Source organism: Delphinapterus leucas, chromosome 2 (assembly GCF_059928025.1).
Source record: "Delphinapterus leucas isolate spDelLeu-1000000601 "Yukka" chromosome 2, BTC_Dleu_Yukka2, whole genome shotgun sequence".
Lineage (NCBI taxonomy): Eukaryota > Metazoa > Chordata > Mammalia > Artiodactyla > Monodontidae > Delphinapterus > Delphinapterus leucas.
The window spans coordinates 25,804,496-25,821,209 of NC_143130.1; the positions used below are offsets into that span (position 1 = coordinate 25,804,496).

A 16,714-nucleotide genomic window follows, 5' to 3' on the forward strand; every position below is an offset into this window, starting at 1 on the left:
TTTTCCCAGGATGGAAACAACGGTTGCATTTCGGGTTTTTGAACATTGGTTCTGTTAAGAGATGGGGTATTTTTCATTTCAAGTTTAGCTTAACATTTCAAAAAATGCACAGTTTCGCTTTTGCCAATAATGTCCACCAGAAGCAGGATTGTTGAGTTAAAGGTAAAGTGAACTTGCGATTTTAATAAGTATTTCCAAACTGCCTCTCAGAGTTTATATTCCCACCAGCCAGCAGTGGAGGAGGGTGGCTTTTCACCTCATCAATCACCGTGTGGGCCAATTGTCAAGCAGGGACATTTGCCTATTTGATGGGTGACAAATTCTATATGAGTACAGGTTTAATTTGTTTTCTTAGCAATGAAGTTTAGCATCTTTTCATACATTTAAGGATCATTTGTATTTGTGTGTGTGTGTGTGTGTGTGTGTATGATCTATTCATGTCCTTGCTTATTTTTTGGGGGGGATTGTTCTTTTCAGTTTTTAGTAGATCTTTATATATTTGATCAGTAAGCCATCTGTGTTTCACATGAGTGGCAAACATTTTTCAAATCTGTCATTCATTTGTCTCTTTCTGTCTGGTGGTGATGGGGTTAGTTGCTGGTGTGTGTGTGTATGTGGTTTATTTTACCATGCGGAAGTTCCTTTTATGTATTCATGACTTGTCACCATGCAGAAGGCTTTGCTGCTAGAGGCCATCAGAGTTCTTGCCGATGTCCATGTCTAGTGAACTTATACTCATATTAAACCTTCTCATCTTGCTCTGAGTTCCTCACTTTTTTTTACACTAATTGCTATCACATTGCCGTTCATCACTTATATACTCCCCAGTGGTATCTGCTTCTTTTCAAATTTTGCTTTTGTCTGTTCACTTAGACTGTTGAGGCATGGGGAGCAGAGGCCTTGCCTCCCACATCAATATCCCCCGCTGGGTCCAGCACTGGGCTGGACAGTGACCATGGGTTCAAGAAGCACCTATTAAAGATTGGTGGCCCAATCCCTAGCAAGTATGGAGGAGCTGAGGATGTCTCCCATTAAACCCAGGGGCCCACTCGGTAGCAGATCCCAGGCTGTGTCCCTGGGTGGGACCAGGCCATGTAGATGGCTCTTGATCGAACGACAACCGGCACAGTCCTGCATCTTGGCCTTTCCCAAGCTCTTCTTCAGCCCCCCTAAAACCTCCAGGAACCATTCCTGTCCTGGGAGAGCTGGAAATGGACTCACATGTAACCTCCCTCACTAGCTGTCCCCTTTCCAAGCCCGGAGGCCTGAAAGCAGCCGGCTGAAGGAAGAGGAATTGAAACCAGCCAGGGGTTCAAGTAGTCATCGGTTTTAATGGGGGTGAGAGGGGAGGGGAGGGAATGCTGAGTGCCCTCATCTTCTGGCCTTGTCTGGGGAAGGTGGGTGTGTGGAGGGGAGAGGGGCTCTGCACGCCCTCTTCTCGGGCATTGGGTCATGAGGGAGCAGCATGGAGGGCAGGAGTGCATGACCTTTGCCTCTCATCGTGGCGAAGAGAGAGGAGATGCAGAATGTAGGTGGAGACATCAATGGCCTGGTATCTGTGAAGCGGGGACTATACTGCATTGGTGTGTGCATGTACAGAGGAGCAGGGAGCTGGGCCAGAGGCAGGAAGAAGCAGAGGGGTTGAGCAGTGAAGCAGCCTGGAAAACAGGGCAGATTCTTCCAATACGAGCCAACCCTCCCCTCCACCCTGACCTTTGTCCCAGATGGGCCGCCCTCCTTCTGGCCTCTGCTTCTACTTCTTCCGCCCAATCTGGGCCATCAGGTGGGCGTTGGCAGCTGCCTTGGCTCGTAGGTTCTTGGCCTTGGCAATGTTGAAGAGGATGTTCATGATGTTAGTGGGGACATCGAGGGAGAGCGTGAACTTGGTGCGTTGGTCACTCTTGGCCTTGTCCTGGTACAGCCTCCGCCGGAGCTGCGCCTGGGACAGGTATTTGTGCCGAGTGCTTCTAGCCCCACCGCCACCCCCAGAGCCAGGGAAGGTCCTTTTCTCCTTGTCTTTCTCCTCCTCCTTCTCCCGGTCTTCTCCTGAGAGTGAGTCTTGGCTGGGCAGGGAGGGGAAGCTTCTCTTGCTCAGCAGGGGCGCATCCTCCAGCTGGCTCTTCTTGTTGAGGCAGCTGAAGATGGGCTTGGCTTTGTACAACTTTTGGGAGAGGCCTGTGCTGGGGGCCCCTAGGAGCAGCAGCAGTAGCAGCAGGAAGTGGGCTGGTATCAGCATCTCTCCCTGTAGCAGAGAAGAGCAATGTGGGAAGAGGGTTTTGAGAGGGGGCTTAGGGCGCAGGAGGAAATGGATCAAATCCAGTAGGGCTTTGTTCATGTTCAACTTCACTGGCTGTCAAAGTGTGGTCTCTGGACCAGCAGCACCATGTGGAAATTTGTTAGAAATGCGAAGAATTCTCAGGTCTTGCTCCAGAGCTAGTCAATCAAAAACTCTGGGGCCAGCAATCTGCACTTTCACAAGCCTGATGATGACTGATCCTTGCTTTAAATAATCCAAATGTATGAACTAGCTGCGTAGGGAAAGCAACACAGACTCTGCAATTAGTCAGGCGTAGGCTCAAATTCCAACTTGGTCCTTATTTGCCTGAGGGCGGTGGGCAGATTGGTTAACCTCTGAGAATGTCAATTTCCTCATCTGATAATTGGGGATAATAATAACTACCTCATAAAGGTTAAGTGAAAGATTAAATTAAAATGGAAAACTCCTGGTCTAACCAAATACTTAATGAAGACGGTTGGTTCATAACTGTTTATATATAAATCATCTCCAGGTCCTATTAGGATAAGATTCAGTACACACACAGCCATCTCAGAAGTGATCTGTCTATATCTATATATCTATAAATATACTATAAATTATATAAATAATATATAAATATAAATTATATCAATATAATATAAATATAGATTATACAAATATGCCAGGTAATTGGATCCTGTAGACCAGTATCTTTGTTGTGTTGTGTTTTTGGCTTTTCCGTTTTTTCTATACACCATTTGCTCCATCCTAACCCAGACAGGCTCTCCTTGCTTTGAGCTCATTCTAAGTCAGCGGTTCTCAAGCTTCAGAGTGTTTAGAATCATGTGAATGGATTGTTCGAACACTGGCTGCTGGGCCCCGTTCTAAGCATTTCTGAATCAGTGGGTTTGGGGTGAGGTCTGAGAGTCTGCATTTCTAACACATCCCTAGACGATGCTGATGCTGTGGGTTCATGGACCACGCTTTGAGAACCACTTTCTCAGTGTTCCAATCCATCTCTGAGCTCCTTAGAATTGTGTGTCCAATTCCCTGAGAACATTTTACAGGGGTGTGTGTTGACTGTGGAAAAGTGGACTTTTTTTCCCTGTCAATAACCAGACTTCCTGCTTTATCATTTACCGAGGAGCTCCTTAGTTGTTTTGCATAATAGTAGCATGAATTGTGGCTTAGCTTAGAATTAGTTGCCTCACACCTTGGAGGCATCGTAAAGCCTGGAAGAACTTTCAAACGGCTTGTTAAGGCTGAAAAGATTTAAAAAACCAAAAACTAATTGACAAAGAAAGGGTTAACACAGGGTGGGGAAGTTGTTTTCTCTGTCATTCTATCCCTTTGTACCCCCGCTCCTTTCATGGACCAGACTCAGCCCTGGCCTCCCACTAACTTGCTCAGCAATTAAATGCTCTGGGTGCCAGTATTTCCATCTTTGAGATCAGGGGATTGAGTTTCAGGCTCTTCCCTCTCTCTCTATCTCCTTGTTTAGTTTTGTTTAGCATTTGCAGCATAAAAGAACAGAAATGTCCTTTTCTCCTCACTAAAGTCTGATTCCTAAGCAAGTTTCTCCTCTTATGTTCTTTGGATTCTTTTGCCGTTACCCTAGTGCAACATCACAAGGGTTTAAGATTTCCCTCTTACCTGCTCTGAAAACAAGTGGTCCCCGCCTAGTTAGATTTAAGAGGTAAAGTTCTACATCTTTATTTTTCTCATTTGGATACCTGAAACTGAGCCATTCTTTGGGGTTATTATAAGCAGTGCTTCTCTGAAGATACACACTTACTTCTGAGAGCTGTGACAGCCACGTCACGCCCTAGGATGAGAGGCACTGAGGAACCTGGGCTGGCCTGAAATTCAGAGCACCTGCAAGGGAGAGAGTGCTCGAAGGAAAAAAGTGAAGCGAGAAGGCAAATGTACAACTCTGTGGCTTCGCCCAGTGCCAGCCCCCTTTTCTAGCAGCGAGGAAGGCGGAGATAGTCCCCACGTTACCCAGCTCATCTGCAAACACTGATAAGATGTTGAATTAGAAAACACTTTATAAAACGTAACTGCTGAACCTAGGGGGCATTAAAGCATTTCAAAAGGTATTATAGTAATGAGCTGTGGACTCGTGGAAGTGCTTATGTGTCACATATACACACACAGACTTCCAAGCAATTCACCCTCAAGTGAGCAGAGAGGGTTCACTCATGAAAGACCCTTCCCCCCAAGAGGGAAGAGCGGCCAGGGGAAAGTTGACATGTTACAGATAACATTTGTCATTGGCAGCATTCGCATTCACGTTCTTACATCATTCATTCTCAGAAGAGGGGTGTGTGTGTGTGTGGGCGTGTATGGGTGTGTGTTTGCTGGATTGCTATGTTAGAGGAGAACATTGCAGACAGGATTTCTCAGAAGACTTGGACATCAGATGGAGACAGCAAACATCCATCCATCTTTATGGTCTCCCCCTTCACAGGTGGCACCTAATCATTACACACATCTGTCCCCTCCCTCCACTGTCCCCAGTATAGCCAGGGGAAAAGGGCTCTAGGCTTTGAAGGCAGAGGACCTGGGCTGGGAAGCTCCCCTACCCTCAAATGCCTTCCATCAACCACTTAACCTCTCAGTTGTCGCATCCTAAAAAGGAGACGTTACCTGCCTCACAGGTTCATCAAGAGAACGAAAGGAGATGCCCTTGGTAACCAATAAATGCAAGCATCCTCCGGCTCGGGCAGGCAGCGGGGCATTGTACCCTGAAGTTTCTACCCCACGCCTTCCCCCATCCACTCCATTTGTAAACACGATTTTCATATTCACAACTAGACTCTGTTCAGAAAAATACATTTGTAAGAACACATTCTGCCTCCAGTCTATTACCTTTTGCAAAGCAGGTCTCTCTACCAACAAAGGGAGGATCATTTTGCCCCCCCCTGAGAAACTTCCCCATGGTCCCTTTAGAGCCAACTTCTTATTTAAAACACAGACCTTGGCGTTCAGCACGGTGCCCCCAGGGGCGTTTGCAACTCTCATCTCTTATCCCATCCAGTCCCCAGCACCTCCTGCCTAATTTAGGGCAAATCAATTTATCCTTCATAAAGAAGTCCCCAACCAAAACCTTACCCGTGAGTGGACTTCCCTCCGGAGTGGAAAAGCGCAGTGAGACGTGCAGCAGCTTCAGGACCGGGGGATCTGCCCCAGGACCATCCCCCCGAACTTCTGTCTATGCTGGGGTCGCTGACTCCTTTTCTTGTATTGTTCGAAAGTGGGCCGTGATATTTCCTCTCTATGGAAACCACTCCACTCCTTCGTGTGTGTGTGTATATAAAAGTGACAGATCACGGGGTGGATCGTAAATCCAGACGCAGTGTCTACACTGGGATGCGATTCCGTTTAAAATACAACCAAAGCAGCTGTCCGCGTCATGGAGATGACAGGCTGCCGGCATCCTCGACCCCTCCTATCCACCTTCCCTCCCAGCCCTCCCATCACTTCCCCCTGCCCTTCCTGCCCTAGCAACTTGATTCACTGATAAAAAGGAAAAACACTCTGTTGAACTGAGAAGCAGCTTCTTTGAAGAGTTTTATTACTCACCTTAGTTCTCATTAACTTCAGCTTTCCCGCATCCCTGTCTCTCTACCCCTCCTTTTGGAAACCTGGCACCAAGACCTGCTTGAAAGTAGAGAAGAAAGGTCCTCTGCTGTCCTGTGATTCTTGTGGGTTCTGACTTGCAGTGTTCTCTCTGGTTGCTTACCAAGGCTCTAGATGTTTGCGTTCATCAAAGGGCACGCAGAGGGGGTAGACACCTACCTAGAGCTTCCGGTGGGAAATCACTGGAACTTTACCCATTTTTATTTATCTATTCATCCAATATCTTTAGAGCACCTGCTGTGTGCCAGGTCTTGCAGGACCCTCAGGAATTCAAAGTGAATTAAGACCTCCGTTCTTATAAGGCATCAGCAGTTTAGAAAGATATGTAAAAGCAGGATAATTTCTGTGTGGCAAATGCCATAGCACGGAAGGGAGCATCCCTGTCCTGGAGACTCGAGACAGGTAATGTACCAGAGCAGAGCAGAGGGACTGCAGACAGAAAAGAGGCCTGGGATGGAGAACGCAATGCAGAGAGGGACCTGCAGGAGGCAGGTGGGCAGGAGGTAGGGGCACTGCATGCGACGCTGGGAGGTACTATGAGTTGAATTTTACTCTAAATGTAATGGTGTAGGTGTGAGGGGATTTAGGCAGGTGACCCCCTTATTTCACAGCTGAGACTGTGAGAGAAGTGACTTGTGGGGATTACACAGGCGTTTGGTGACTGAGAATCCAGGTCTCAGGTGGGCCCAGATCTCTTTTCACATCCACCTTGAACCTCGGGCTTAGCCATCATGAAGGGCCGTGCAAGACCACGTTCTCTCCAGGTCTCCAGGCCAGACCACAGCTCCCATCCTGGATGGGCACATTTAGATCTTGAAATTCCTCTGTGATGATGAAGAGGTGAGTGGACTTCTGGAATTATCAAAACTCTTCAATGCTCACAGGTATCTGTGTGAAACACACGGGAAGCCCTTATCCAGAAGGACCCCAAGCTCTGGCAGCTTCAGCCTTCATTGTGGCTGCGTGGGGATTGGACCTCACTCCTGCTCCTTCTTTTGGAGCTGCCTGTCTCTCTGGCTGGCCTCCTCCTGAGATTAGTGGCAGCATGGAACTAGGAGATCTAAATTCATTCTTTCATATATTCTGGTCTTCGGGAGAAGGTTGTTGTTTTTGTTTGTTTGTTTTTTCCACTTCAGATCCTGAGGCAGTCATGGAATTTGTGTAGGTTGAGGGGTAGAGAGATGGAAATCTGAGTTTCACTCCCTCTTCCGCCTTTCTGAGCTCTGACATGCCAGGAGGGCAGTCTTGTGAGGATACCAGACGCTGCTCCCCTCGAGCGGGGATCCTCAGCCTTGGCCCTCCTGACGTTTGGGGCCAGGTGATGTGGAGGGGCTGTCCTGATGTTCGGCAGCTTCCCTCTAGCTACTTGATGAAGTATCAGCCCTCCCCTGCCCAGCTGTGATGACCAGAAATGTCTCCAGATATGTCCCCTGGGGGCAAAATTGCTCCCTGCCCCTCTCCCATGCCATGAGAACCACGGCCCTAAGGTATGGGGTTTAGGAGGAGAGACAATGGACGTTGCCTTCTCTTTTTGTGATCTGCTCTGACTCCTCTCAACTTCCTAGAAAACCTCCCCACTTGACGCTGGAGCCCCATGGCACCAAACCATCTTTGTGTCAGGGGCTGGTGGCTGTCTGCTGAGCCTGCCGGCCCATGTCCAGACACAGATGGGCTCTTGTGTTCCCACTGGCCCATCCCAGGTCATCTTTGGGATTGGCTGATGGCTCCCAGGAGCTCTGAGGGTGTGAGTAGGCAGGCTCCGGATGGGATGCTCACAGACCTGGGCAGTGGGGGAGGGTCCTAAAGGTACTTTTCTTAAAGAAGAAAACTTCAAGAAGCAGTCTGTTTGCTTTATAGCTTGAAAAGTGCTTCCGGCTGCATCTGAGGGAGGATTGGGGACAGTCTAGGAAAGAAAGAGGACGATTAGTGAGCAAAAGTCCCCAGCGTTTTGGTTCCTATAAATGATGATTTCCCTTCCCACCCTTCTCTGAAGTGCACATGAAGCATTCTCTATGCTGGCCCATTTCTCTGGCCTTGGTGAGCCATTGGTATTGAAGCCGAATCCAGCCTCTGTACCCTGACACCAAATTAATTCTCAGAGCAGAGTTTTGTGTGAAGTAGAAAAGAATAGCTTTATTGTTTTGCCAGGCAAAGGGGGCCACAGCGGGCTGATGCCCTCAAAACTGTGTGTCCCAACCTGGAGGGGGTAGTGAGGAGTTTTATAGTAATGGTTCAAAGAGGGCGTGACCAGGTTGTGGACATTCTTCTGATTGGTTCGTGGTGAGGTAAGTGGGAGCCAGCATCATCGACCTTCTGGTTCCAACCGGTCTGGGGTCTACGTGCTTGTGGGCAGCACACAGTTAACTTCTCCCACCTGGTGGGGGCTTCAGTGTCTGCAAAACAGCTCAAAGGTATTGTTATGTGTATCCCTTGAGGGGGAACCAGGACCCTGCCCCAAGGCTGCACTATTGTTTCTTGACTGCTCCTCCCCTGTCTCCCGGTCCTCTCCCTTCCCAGATTAGCATCTGTTTGAACCTGCCCGTTGGAACTCAGGGAAGGTCGTGGAGGCTGAATGAAGCCTATTTCCTGTTATCAAGAAATGGGGGACACAGAAAGGCTTTTGTGCCTAGGAGCCCCACAGGGCCCTGCTCAGTATCGGTATCTTCCATGAATTCATCTCTATGAATGAGGGATGTAAATACTCGGTAGAGAGTATGTGGAGGGCCCAGGTGGGGAGAAAATCTGATCGGCTTCATATATAGATAGAAATGGCTCTTACTTATAAAGCTCATTTCACCAAAGTGCCCAAAGCACTTACACATAATAACATAATTATTTTCTTAACATCTGAGCTAGGCAGTAAAAGAAAAAGATAAGAAAAAGGAATTAGGGAATTGGAAGGATGCTTGATTTATAGGAGAGAGGCTTTACCTTGGTGTCAGGAGAAAGGGTTTTCACTTCTGCCTCAGTTTCTAGCTTGGTGACTGGATTGGGACGGTCACTTACATTCTCTGCTCCTGTTTCATAAAATGTAGATTAGTGTATCTTCCTATTTTTCTAAGGTCAGTGTCAACATAGTATTTGTAAGAACTTGATAAAGTTTTACGTGGACACAGAGTATTATTCATCCTTATTTTTCAATTCTCCCCTTATTTCCCTTTTACTGATTTTTAGTTTACTTGACTCCTCAGTTTTCGGAGGGTGTGTGTTAATCTCCCATTGTATTTGTGGGTTTGTCGATTTCTTTTGGTAAGTCTGTCCATTTTTGCTTTATATATTTGGAGTGTTGGGTACGTACAGATAGCCCCTTTTATCACTTTACTATAAACACTTTCATGCCAAATAAGGGTTGCCTTAGAGTCTGCTTTGTCTGATATCAAAATTGCTGTTCCAGTTTTCTGTTGGTTAACATTTGCTTGGTGCATTTTTTCCAGTTTTTTTCTGTGTCAAAATTCTTTTGTAGATGGCATATACTGAAATTTTAAAAATCCAATCTAGCAATCTCTGTATTAACAAGGCATTTGACACATTTGTACTAATAGCGATCACTGATGTGACACATTTGTACTAATAGTGATCACTGATGTGACACATTTGTACTAATGATGATTACTGATGTATTTGGATTATTTTCTATTTTACAGTGTGCTTTCTATTTGCACTGTTCTTTTTTCCTTTGCTTTATTCCTGTTTTTCCTTTCCTGTATTCTTCTAGATTGATTAATTCTTCATTTCATCTTTCCCTCTATTATTTTATAATACAAGCATTTAAAGCTACAATTTTTCCTCTAAGCACTGTTTCACAATATCCCACAACAAATGAACAGGGCTCCCTTTAACCTGCTGGAATTATTCTGGTCTGTTGGGTAGGAGAGACCCTTGCCTTGACTCACATTTTTCCCAACAGGCAGGACTGATTTAATTACTAATATTAGTACTTCTGCAATAATAGCGCACCCATTACACTGCATTCACGTTCAGTCCTTTCTGATATGGGTTTGCCAATGCTCTCTCCCATGGGCCTATCAGAAATCGGTTTCATTGGACTTTGCATCCACCTTGCAACAAGCAGCAGTGGAAACAGGTGGGGAAAGTTCCAGCCTGTCTCCATGTCCAGGTGTCCTGGCGAATCACAGACATTTTATGATCCTCTCTGATGGACTTTTGGTGGCTGATTGATTCCTAGAGTGAAGCTCCTGGGGGCCGCTGGTAAGGGGCAGCTGCCTCCCCAGGGCCACGTGAAACAGAGCGTCAAAGCTCTCTGTCTCCCTCCAGGGAAGGGGGGACGTTGCCTTCTTGGGTAGCCTTGCAGGGCTGTCCCATTGTCGCCTTCCCAAACGTGGGCCCAATCAAAGCGTTCTGATTACCTGACGTGTGGACAAGGTGATCAATACCAGCAGATCCACTTAGGGGATATGTTTTCTCTAGTGACAAGGTTACTTCTCCACAAAGCAGCAGACTGGGCAGCGTGCTCCCAGGCAGGGGGGCCAGGATGGCGAGCTCACCCGTGGTTCTGCACAGGGGCCGAGTCAGTAGTCATGGTGGCCAAGCAGCCCATATTCTTCCAAGGGCAATAAACTCTCCTCTGCCACCCCCAACCCTAAACGTGTTTTGGAACCTCTGTCTACATGCCTGCAGGTTAATCAGGTACTGCGCTCAATCAATCGATCAGAAATAAAGCCAGTATGTTCCTATCTGCTGTGAATTTTAATCCATTTCCCTTGTCAAGCCTAGGCTTTGAAGTTAGCTGTGGTCCATTCCTGCCTGTCTCTGTTTGTCTGTAAGCAGCTTGAGACTAAGATTTATGCCAGGAAAGTTACAACTAACACAACATCTGAAGTTTAGTAGAGACTCAACAAGGAAAGCTGTAGCTGCATATATATATATATATATATATATATATATACACACACACACACACAATTGCAATCAATTACATATACCTGAACAGATATTCTTTAGGTATTTTAAATGCCTTTGTTTCCATGAACGTTTCTAGAATCATAGAGTGTTTGGCCTAAAAGAGAGGTCATGCTCTAGTTCAATCACTTAGCTCAGGTCACACAGAGGTTACCCTCATAGCTCAGGCCCCCGACACGAACATTCTCGAGGGTCACCTTCTTTTGCAAAGCTGGATGAGGCTGCATTTCTGACCATGAGAAGGGAACAGGACTTAGCCTTGAGAGTGAGGGATTGTTTCAGACATGGAGCCCCTAATTGAAGATCATATTATTGTAATGAAATTAAAATTAGAGATTATTAGAGATTTATTCAAAAAGACAAGTTGTAGGGAGTCACACTGCATTGAGATTCCATTTTATCTCTAATAATCAAGGAAGGCTGAAGAATGTATGCGTGGGTCTCCACAGCTCGAGGCTGGGTTAGCAGGGAGTGGTACCTCTATAGTCAGCTTTCGAGAGTGTGAAATCATACAATTAATTTCCATTATAGAAGCTGAAGGAGTAATTCAAATTTCAAGGAGTACGCTTGTGTGTATATATATGTGTACAAGACAGGGAAAGTAGGGGGAGAATAAACAATGGATAAATCTGCAATTTTGGCCAGTAATTGTTAGGAGGTTAGGGAGAGAAGCTGCTATAAGCAGGTTCATCCCATGATGCCAGATCACTGGCCAAATGGGCAGGGTCCTCCACTATTGATGCTCTCTCTCGTTTTGTTCTACAAGTCAAAAAATAAACACCACTTTGCCACTTCTGCCTCCACCCAACAATGCCCCAGATTCCTTACTCCAAGTAAAAGGAGGATCATGAGTAGGATGAAAGGCAGCTGTCTTGATAAAGCTTTCCCCCTTTATTCTACTACTGTAGAAACATTCAATAAATTCACTCATCCCTCCAAATCAGGTTTATTGGAAACCTACTAAGGACAAGGAACATAAGTGCTAAGTACTTAGTACTAAGTATTATAGTAAGTGCTAAGTACTACAGGAGTCTCCTGCTCAAAGTGTGGTCCTTGGACCCCCAGGCTCAGCATCCCTGGGAGCTTGTTAGAGATGCAGAATTTCCGATCTCATCCCAGACCTAATGAATCAAACTTTTCCTTTTAATAAGAGCCTCCGGGGAGAAGAGCAGCTATGGGAAGCACTAACAAATGGCTTTATTTTTATTAATTAATTAATTAGACCTTGCCGGGCTGCTTGCAGGACCACCAGGGGATTCCCATAAATGGTTTTATTACAGGAATATTTTTGTAGACATGTTTGAGGAATCAGGTGATTGAATGAGAAGAGAGCCTTGCAAGAAGACTAGAAATGATCAGCTTTTTAATCCTTTGTGGGACACAGCTTGACTTTACCCCAGGGAAAGCCGAGGGGAATAGTGTCACGTTGCTCCCATTAGGGTCTGTAGCTTTGGGAAGGACACCATGTTACCGTGGTGGGGGGCTGGAAGTAGATGAAATTAAAAGTACTGTTCAGTAAGACACCCCAGAAATAGCTCGTTGGGCCTTGGGGGCAGTGTGGACAGTAGGTTCCATATTATCAGACCAGGGCATGAGAAATTGGACTTGTAACCTGAGAAAATGTGGGTACATGTATTTGTAGCCATAGCATAGATGTTATTTTATATTCTGCCCTTTCTCCCCCTCCCACTGCATTTTTGAACATTTAAAAATCTGCTTCTCTTTCTGCTCATCTGAGACTTACTTTCCCACCCACTCTGTGTCACAGGGACAATAACATCCCTACCCTCAATCTCACACTCTGTGTACCAGGTGGATGGCTCCCGGGGTTGCTCCAGTTCCCCTGTGGGAAAGGGAGGTCTGAACAGTCATCTTGGTGAGCAGCAGGCACCTTCTCAGGTCCCAGGGTTTGCAGAAACTATCGCTAATGTTGTACCGTACAGAAGGCAGAGAAGCCTGGGTTGAACTTGAGCTGCTAACGAGAACATCACTGCTCTGTGGAGTCTCCCTGCGGCAGCTCAGAGGTGAAAATGAGATCGTCCCAAACAATAATCTGTTGTTCATTCCAGCTGGCTAGTCCTTCTCTCCTAGGCTTATTTTCAAACATCCAAACTTTGTTATTGAAGAGATGGCTGGCTTCTCAGTGCTCTGCCGTGATGGTAACTCCACTATCCCCATTGTAAAACAAGGGAGTTGCCCAAATAACCCTCTGTGCACTCTTTTTTGACCCCAACTTTTTTCCAAAAATTTTCTAGAAACGTAGAAATAACAGTGTGATGAACACAGGTATACCCTTTATCTAAATCAGCCAATTGTCAACATTGTGATTGCGCGCGTGTGTGTGTGTGTCTGTGTGTGTCTTGTGTATGAAGAATCCAGGCCAGGTATCTTGTGGAATGCCCCACATTCTGGATTTGTCTGTTTCCTCATATTTAGATTCAGGTTAAACACTTTGGGCAAGAATATCACATTGACGATGTTATATACTTTTTATTGCATCATATCAAGAGTGTGTGTTACTGGTAGTGTTAATTTTGATCATGTAGTTAAGATGGTTTTCCTAGAGCTCTCCTTTGTAGTCAATAAATAATCTGTGTTGATGTTTTGAGAGCATGTGAATATCCTTTTTCCCCCATACCCTTTCACCCAATGGTTTTTAGCATTTATTGACATTTGATTGAATAAATTATAACATTGGGGGTTGCAAACATTAACTTTCTAATTCCATAATCTTTCACGTTTCTTGGCTAACATTCTTCTGCAGAGAAGAATTTCTCACCCCCAACTTTCACCTTTCTTTCTCTCCCTCTCTTTTTCTGTTTTGTTTCTGAATAACACCACAGACACAGATTCTTTGTTTAAAAAACTTCCATGTGTTAAAATCCATCACTATAATTTTTTTAAATTCTCAAATTAGTCAAAATTTGTCCCATGGTGGGCCTTCAAGCTCCTATGTCCTTTGACATGTCCCTATTAGTTTTTTAAAAAATATATCCTTACTTTCTGGTAAAGCAAAATGTTCTAGGCTTACCTTGTAATCTCACTATCCAGCTGTCTGGGATCAAACATTGTTCCAAAGAACCCTGGTTCTTTTTAGTGGGAAGGGTATATAGAAACGGTATTTAGTGGGGATGCTTCTTGCTACTAGGGTATCATTGTTTCTAGGCCCTTTCTATAGGCAGAGCTAGGAAATGTATTTTAAGAAATAATGAGGCCTTCCCAAGTTGATCTATGGATTCAGTGCCATCCCAATCAAAATCCCAACAAAGCATTTTATAGACATTAGAAAGCTGATAATAGAAATTTTGATAAACGATGTGTACCAAGAATACATAAACAGCACCTATGACTCAATAATAAAGACAACACCCAATAAAAATTGGCAAAAGCTTGAACAGACATTTCACAAAACAAGATATCAAAATGGTAATGTGCAGATGGCAACATTGTTAGCAATATCAATCATCAGAAAAATGCAAATTAACATTGAATTGAGAATCTTCCAGTTTCTGCTTAGGATATAGGAATTTAATCTAAGAAAAAACAAGTACCCCTATCTTACTTTGGGCTGCTATAACAGGATACCACAGGTTGGATGGCTTATAAACAACTAACATTTATTTTTCACAGTTCTGGAGTCTGGGAAATTCAAGATCAAGGTGCCAGCACGGTCATGCTCTCATGAGGGTCCTCCTTCTGGTTCATAGCTGGCACCTTTGTCTTCTCACAGTGGAAGGGGCCAAGGAGCTCTATGGGGTCTCTTTGATAAGGGCACTAATCCCATCATGGGGCTCCACCCTCATGACTGACGCACTTACCAAAGGCCCCACCTGCTAGTGCCATGAACTTTGGGGGTTAGGATTTCAACATATGAATTTTCGGGGGACACAAACATTCAGACCATAGCAGCCTCCAAGGAGAGATGATTGTAAGTTCCTCAAACCTCACTGGGTGGTCATGAGAAAGATTAGACAGAGTGAGACATGGAGAAAGCCTGTCTCATGGTGTAGACTTAGAAGAAGCCACCTTGGGAAAGATACAAAGTGCTGTCCAGATGCTTTGGTCCATCTCACCCACAGAACAAAAGCTCTCTACTCACAGGAGAGGGGAATATATGCTGGACCCAGATCATTGGAAGCCCCCTACCAGTACGGGGGAGGCAGGATTGTTGAGCAATCCCATCCCTGACATCCAGGCAAAATTCTATTTGAAGGTAGAATATAATTAACTAAACCGTATATTGTAAAATCTAGGGTAACCACCAAAAACATTTTTTAAAAGGATAAATAATAAGGTAAGAGTGGAGATAAAATAAAATCATAAAAAATAGTCAATTCAAAAGAAGGCAGAAAAATAGTTTAAAAGAAATGAGGAACAAATGGAAAAAATAGAAAATGGCTAGCAAAAATTAGATTTTAGTCTGACAATATCAATAATTATGTTACATATGATCAGTATAAACACATCATTTGAAGAGTTTGTCAGGTATGATAAAAAAGCAAGACTCAACTACATTCTGTCTGAAAAGTACCTAGCTTAAATGTAAAGTCATGGATAAAAGAAAAGGATGAAAGAGAACAACTATGCAAACACTAATGAAAAGAAAGTGGGAGTAGATAGATTAATATCAGAGAAAGCAGACTTAGAAGAAGAAATATTACCACAGATAAAGACGGAGGTTACATAATGGTAAAGGAGTCAAATCACCAGGAAGCTAGAATAATCCTAAATGTGTGTGTGTCTAACGACAGAGCTTCAAAATACATGTAGCAAAACCGATAGGACTGAAAAGCAAAATACATAAATCTACAATTACAGTTGGAGATTTTAACCCTTAGGTCAGTAATTGATAGAATAAGTAAAGAGGAAACTCAGTACGAATTGGTGACTTGAACAATGGTCTCAACCCATTTGACCTAATTCACACTTAAAAAACATTCCACTTAACAGCAGAATATACATTCATTAAAACTGTACATGACTGAATCACCAAATTCACCATATTCTGGGTCATAAAATAAGCCCTAATAAATTAAAAAAAGGAAATATTATGAAGTATGTTATTAGACTATAAAATAATTAAACTGGAAATTAATGACACAGAGATATCTGGAAAAATCCCCCAACTTTTGGAAATTGAACAAAAACAATTCTAAATAGTCCATTGATCAAAGAGGAAGCCCCAAGGAAAATAAAAAATATTTATAATTAAATGAAAACAAAAAAACCAATGTATTAAGAATTGTGGCATGTATTTAAAGCAGTGCATAGAGGAATTAAATGCTTATATTGGAAAAAGAGAAAGGTCTCAAATCAAAGATCTAAACTTTGTCCTAGAAAACAAAAAGCAAATTAGGTCCAAGGCAAGGAACTTAAGCAGTAAAGATAAGAGTATCTATCAATGAAATTGAGACTAGAAAAAGAGAGAAACAATGAAAATAAAAGCTGGTATTTTAGGCATAGCCAAATAAATAAATAAATAAATATTTTTTTAAAAAGCTGGAGTTTTAAAATATTTATTTATTTATTTATTTTTGGCTGCGTTGGGTCCTGGTTGCTCTGCGTAGGCTTTCTCTAGTTGCGGTGAACGGGCTTCTCATCATTGTGGTTTCTCTTGTTTCGGAGCATGGGCTCTAGGCGCGCAGGCTTCAGTAGTTGTGGCACGCGGGCTCAGTAGTCGTGGCTCACAGGCTCTAGAGCACAGGCTCAGTCGTTGTGGCGCATGGGCTTAGTTGTTCCGCAGCATGAGGGATCTTCCTGGACCAGGGCTCGAACCCATGTCCCCTGCACTGGCAGGCGGATTCTTAACCACTGCACCACCAGAGGAGTCCCCAAAGCTGGTATTTTTAAAGATCAACACAACTGATAAACCTCTAGCTAGACTGACCATGAAAA

At 44.3% G+C, this 16,714-nt stretch overlaps 1 protein-coding gene across 1 annotated transcript; it reads right to left on the minus strand.

Moving 5' to 3' along the window:
- Positions 1-1,392: 1,392 nt before the first annotated feature.
- UCN3 (urocortin 3) lies at positions 1,393-2,378 on the minus strand. The gene has a single exon (XM_022564953.2). It carries the CDS (start codon positions 2,333-2,335, stop codon positions 1,754-1,756), a length of 582 nt encoding a protein of 193 aa, XP_022420661.2. The 5' UTR covers positions 2,336-2,378; the 3' UTR covers positions 1,393-1,753.
- Positions 2,379-16,714: the final 14,336 nt, after the last annotated feature.

Excerpts from the sequence above, each read along its gene's own strand:
- UCN3 (XM_022564953.2), bottom strand. The coding sequence starts at position 2,335 with ATGAACAAAGCCCTACTGGATTTGATCCATTTCCTCCTGCGCCCTAAG.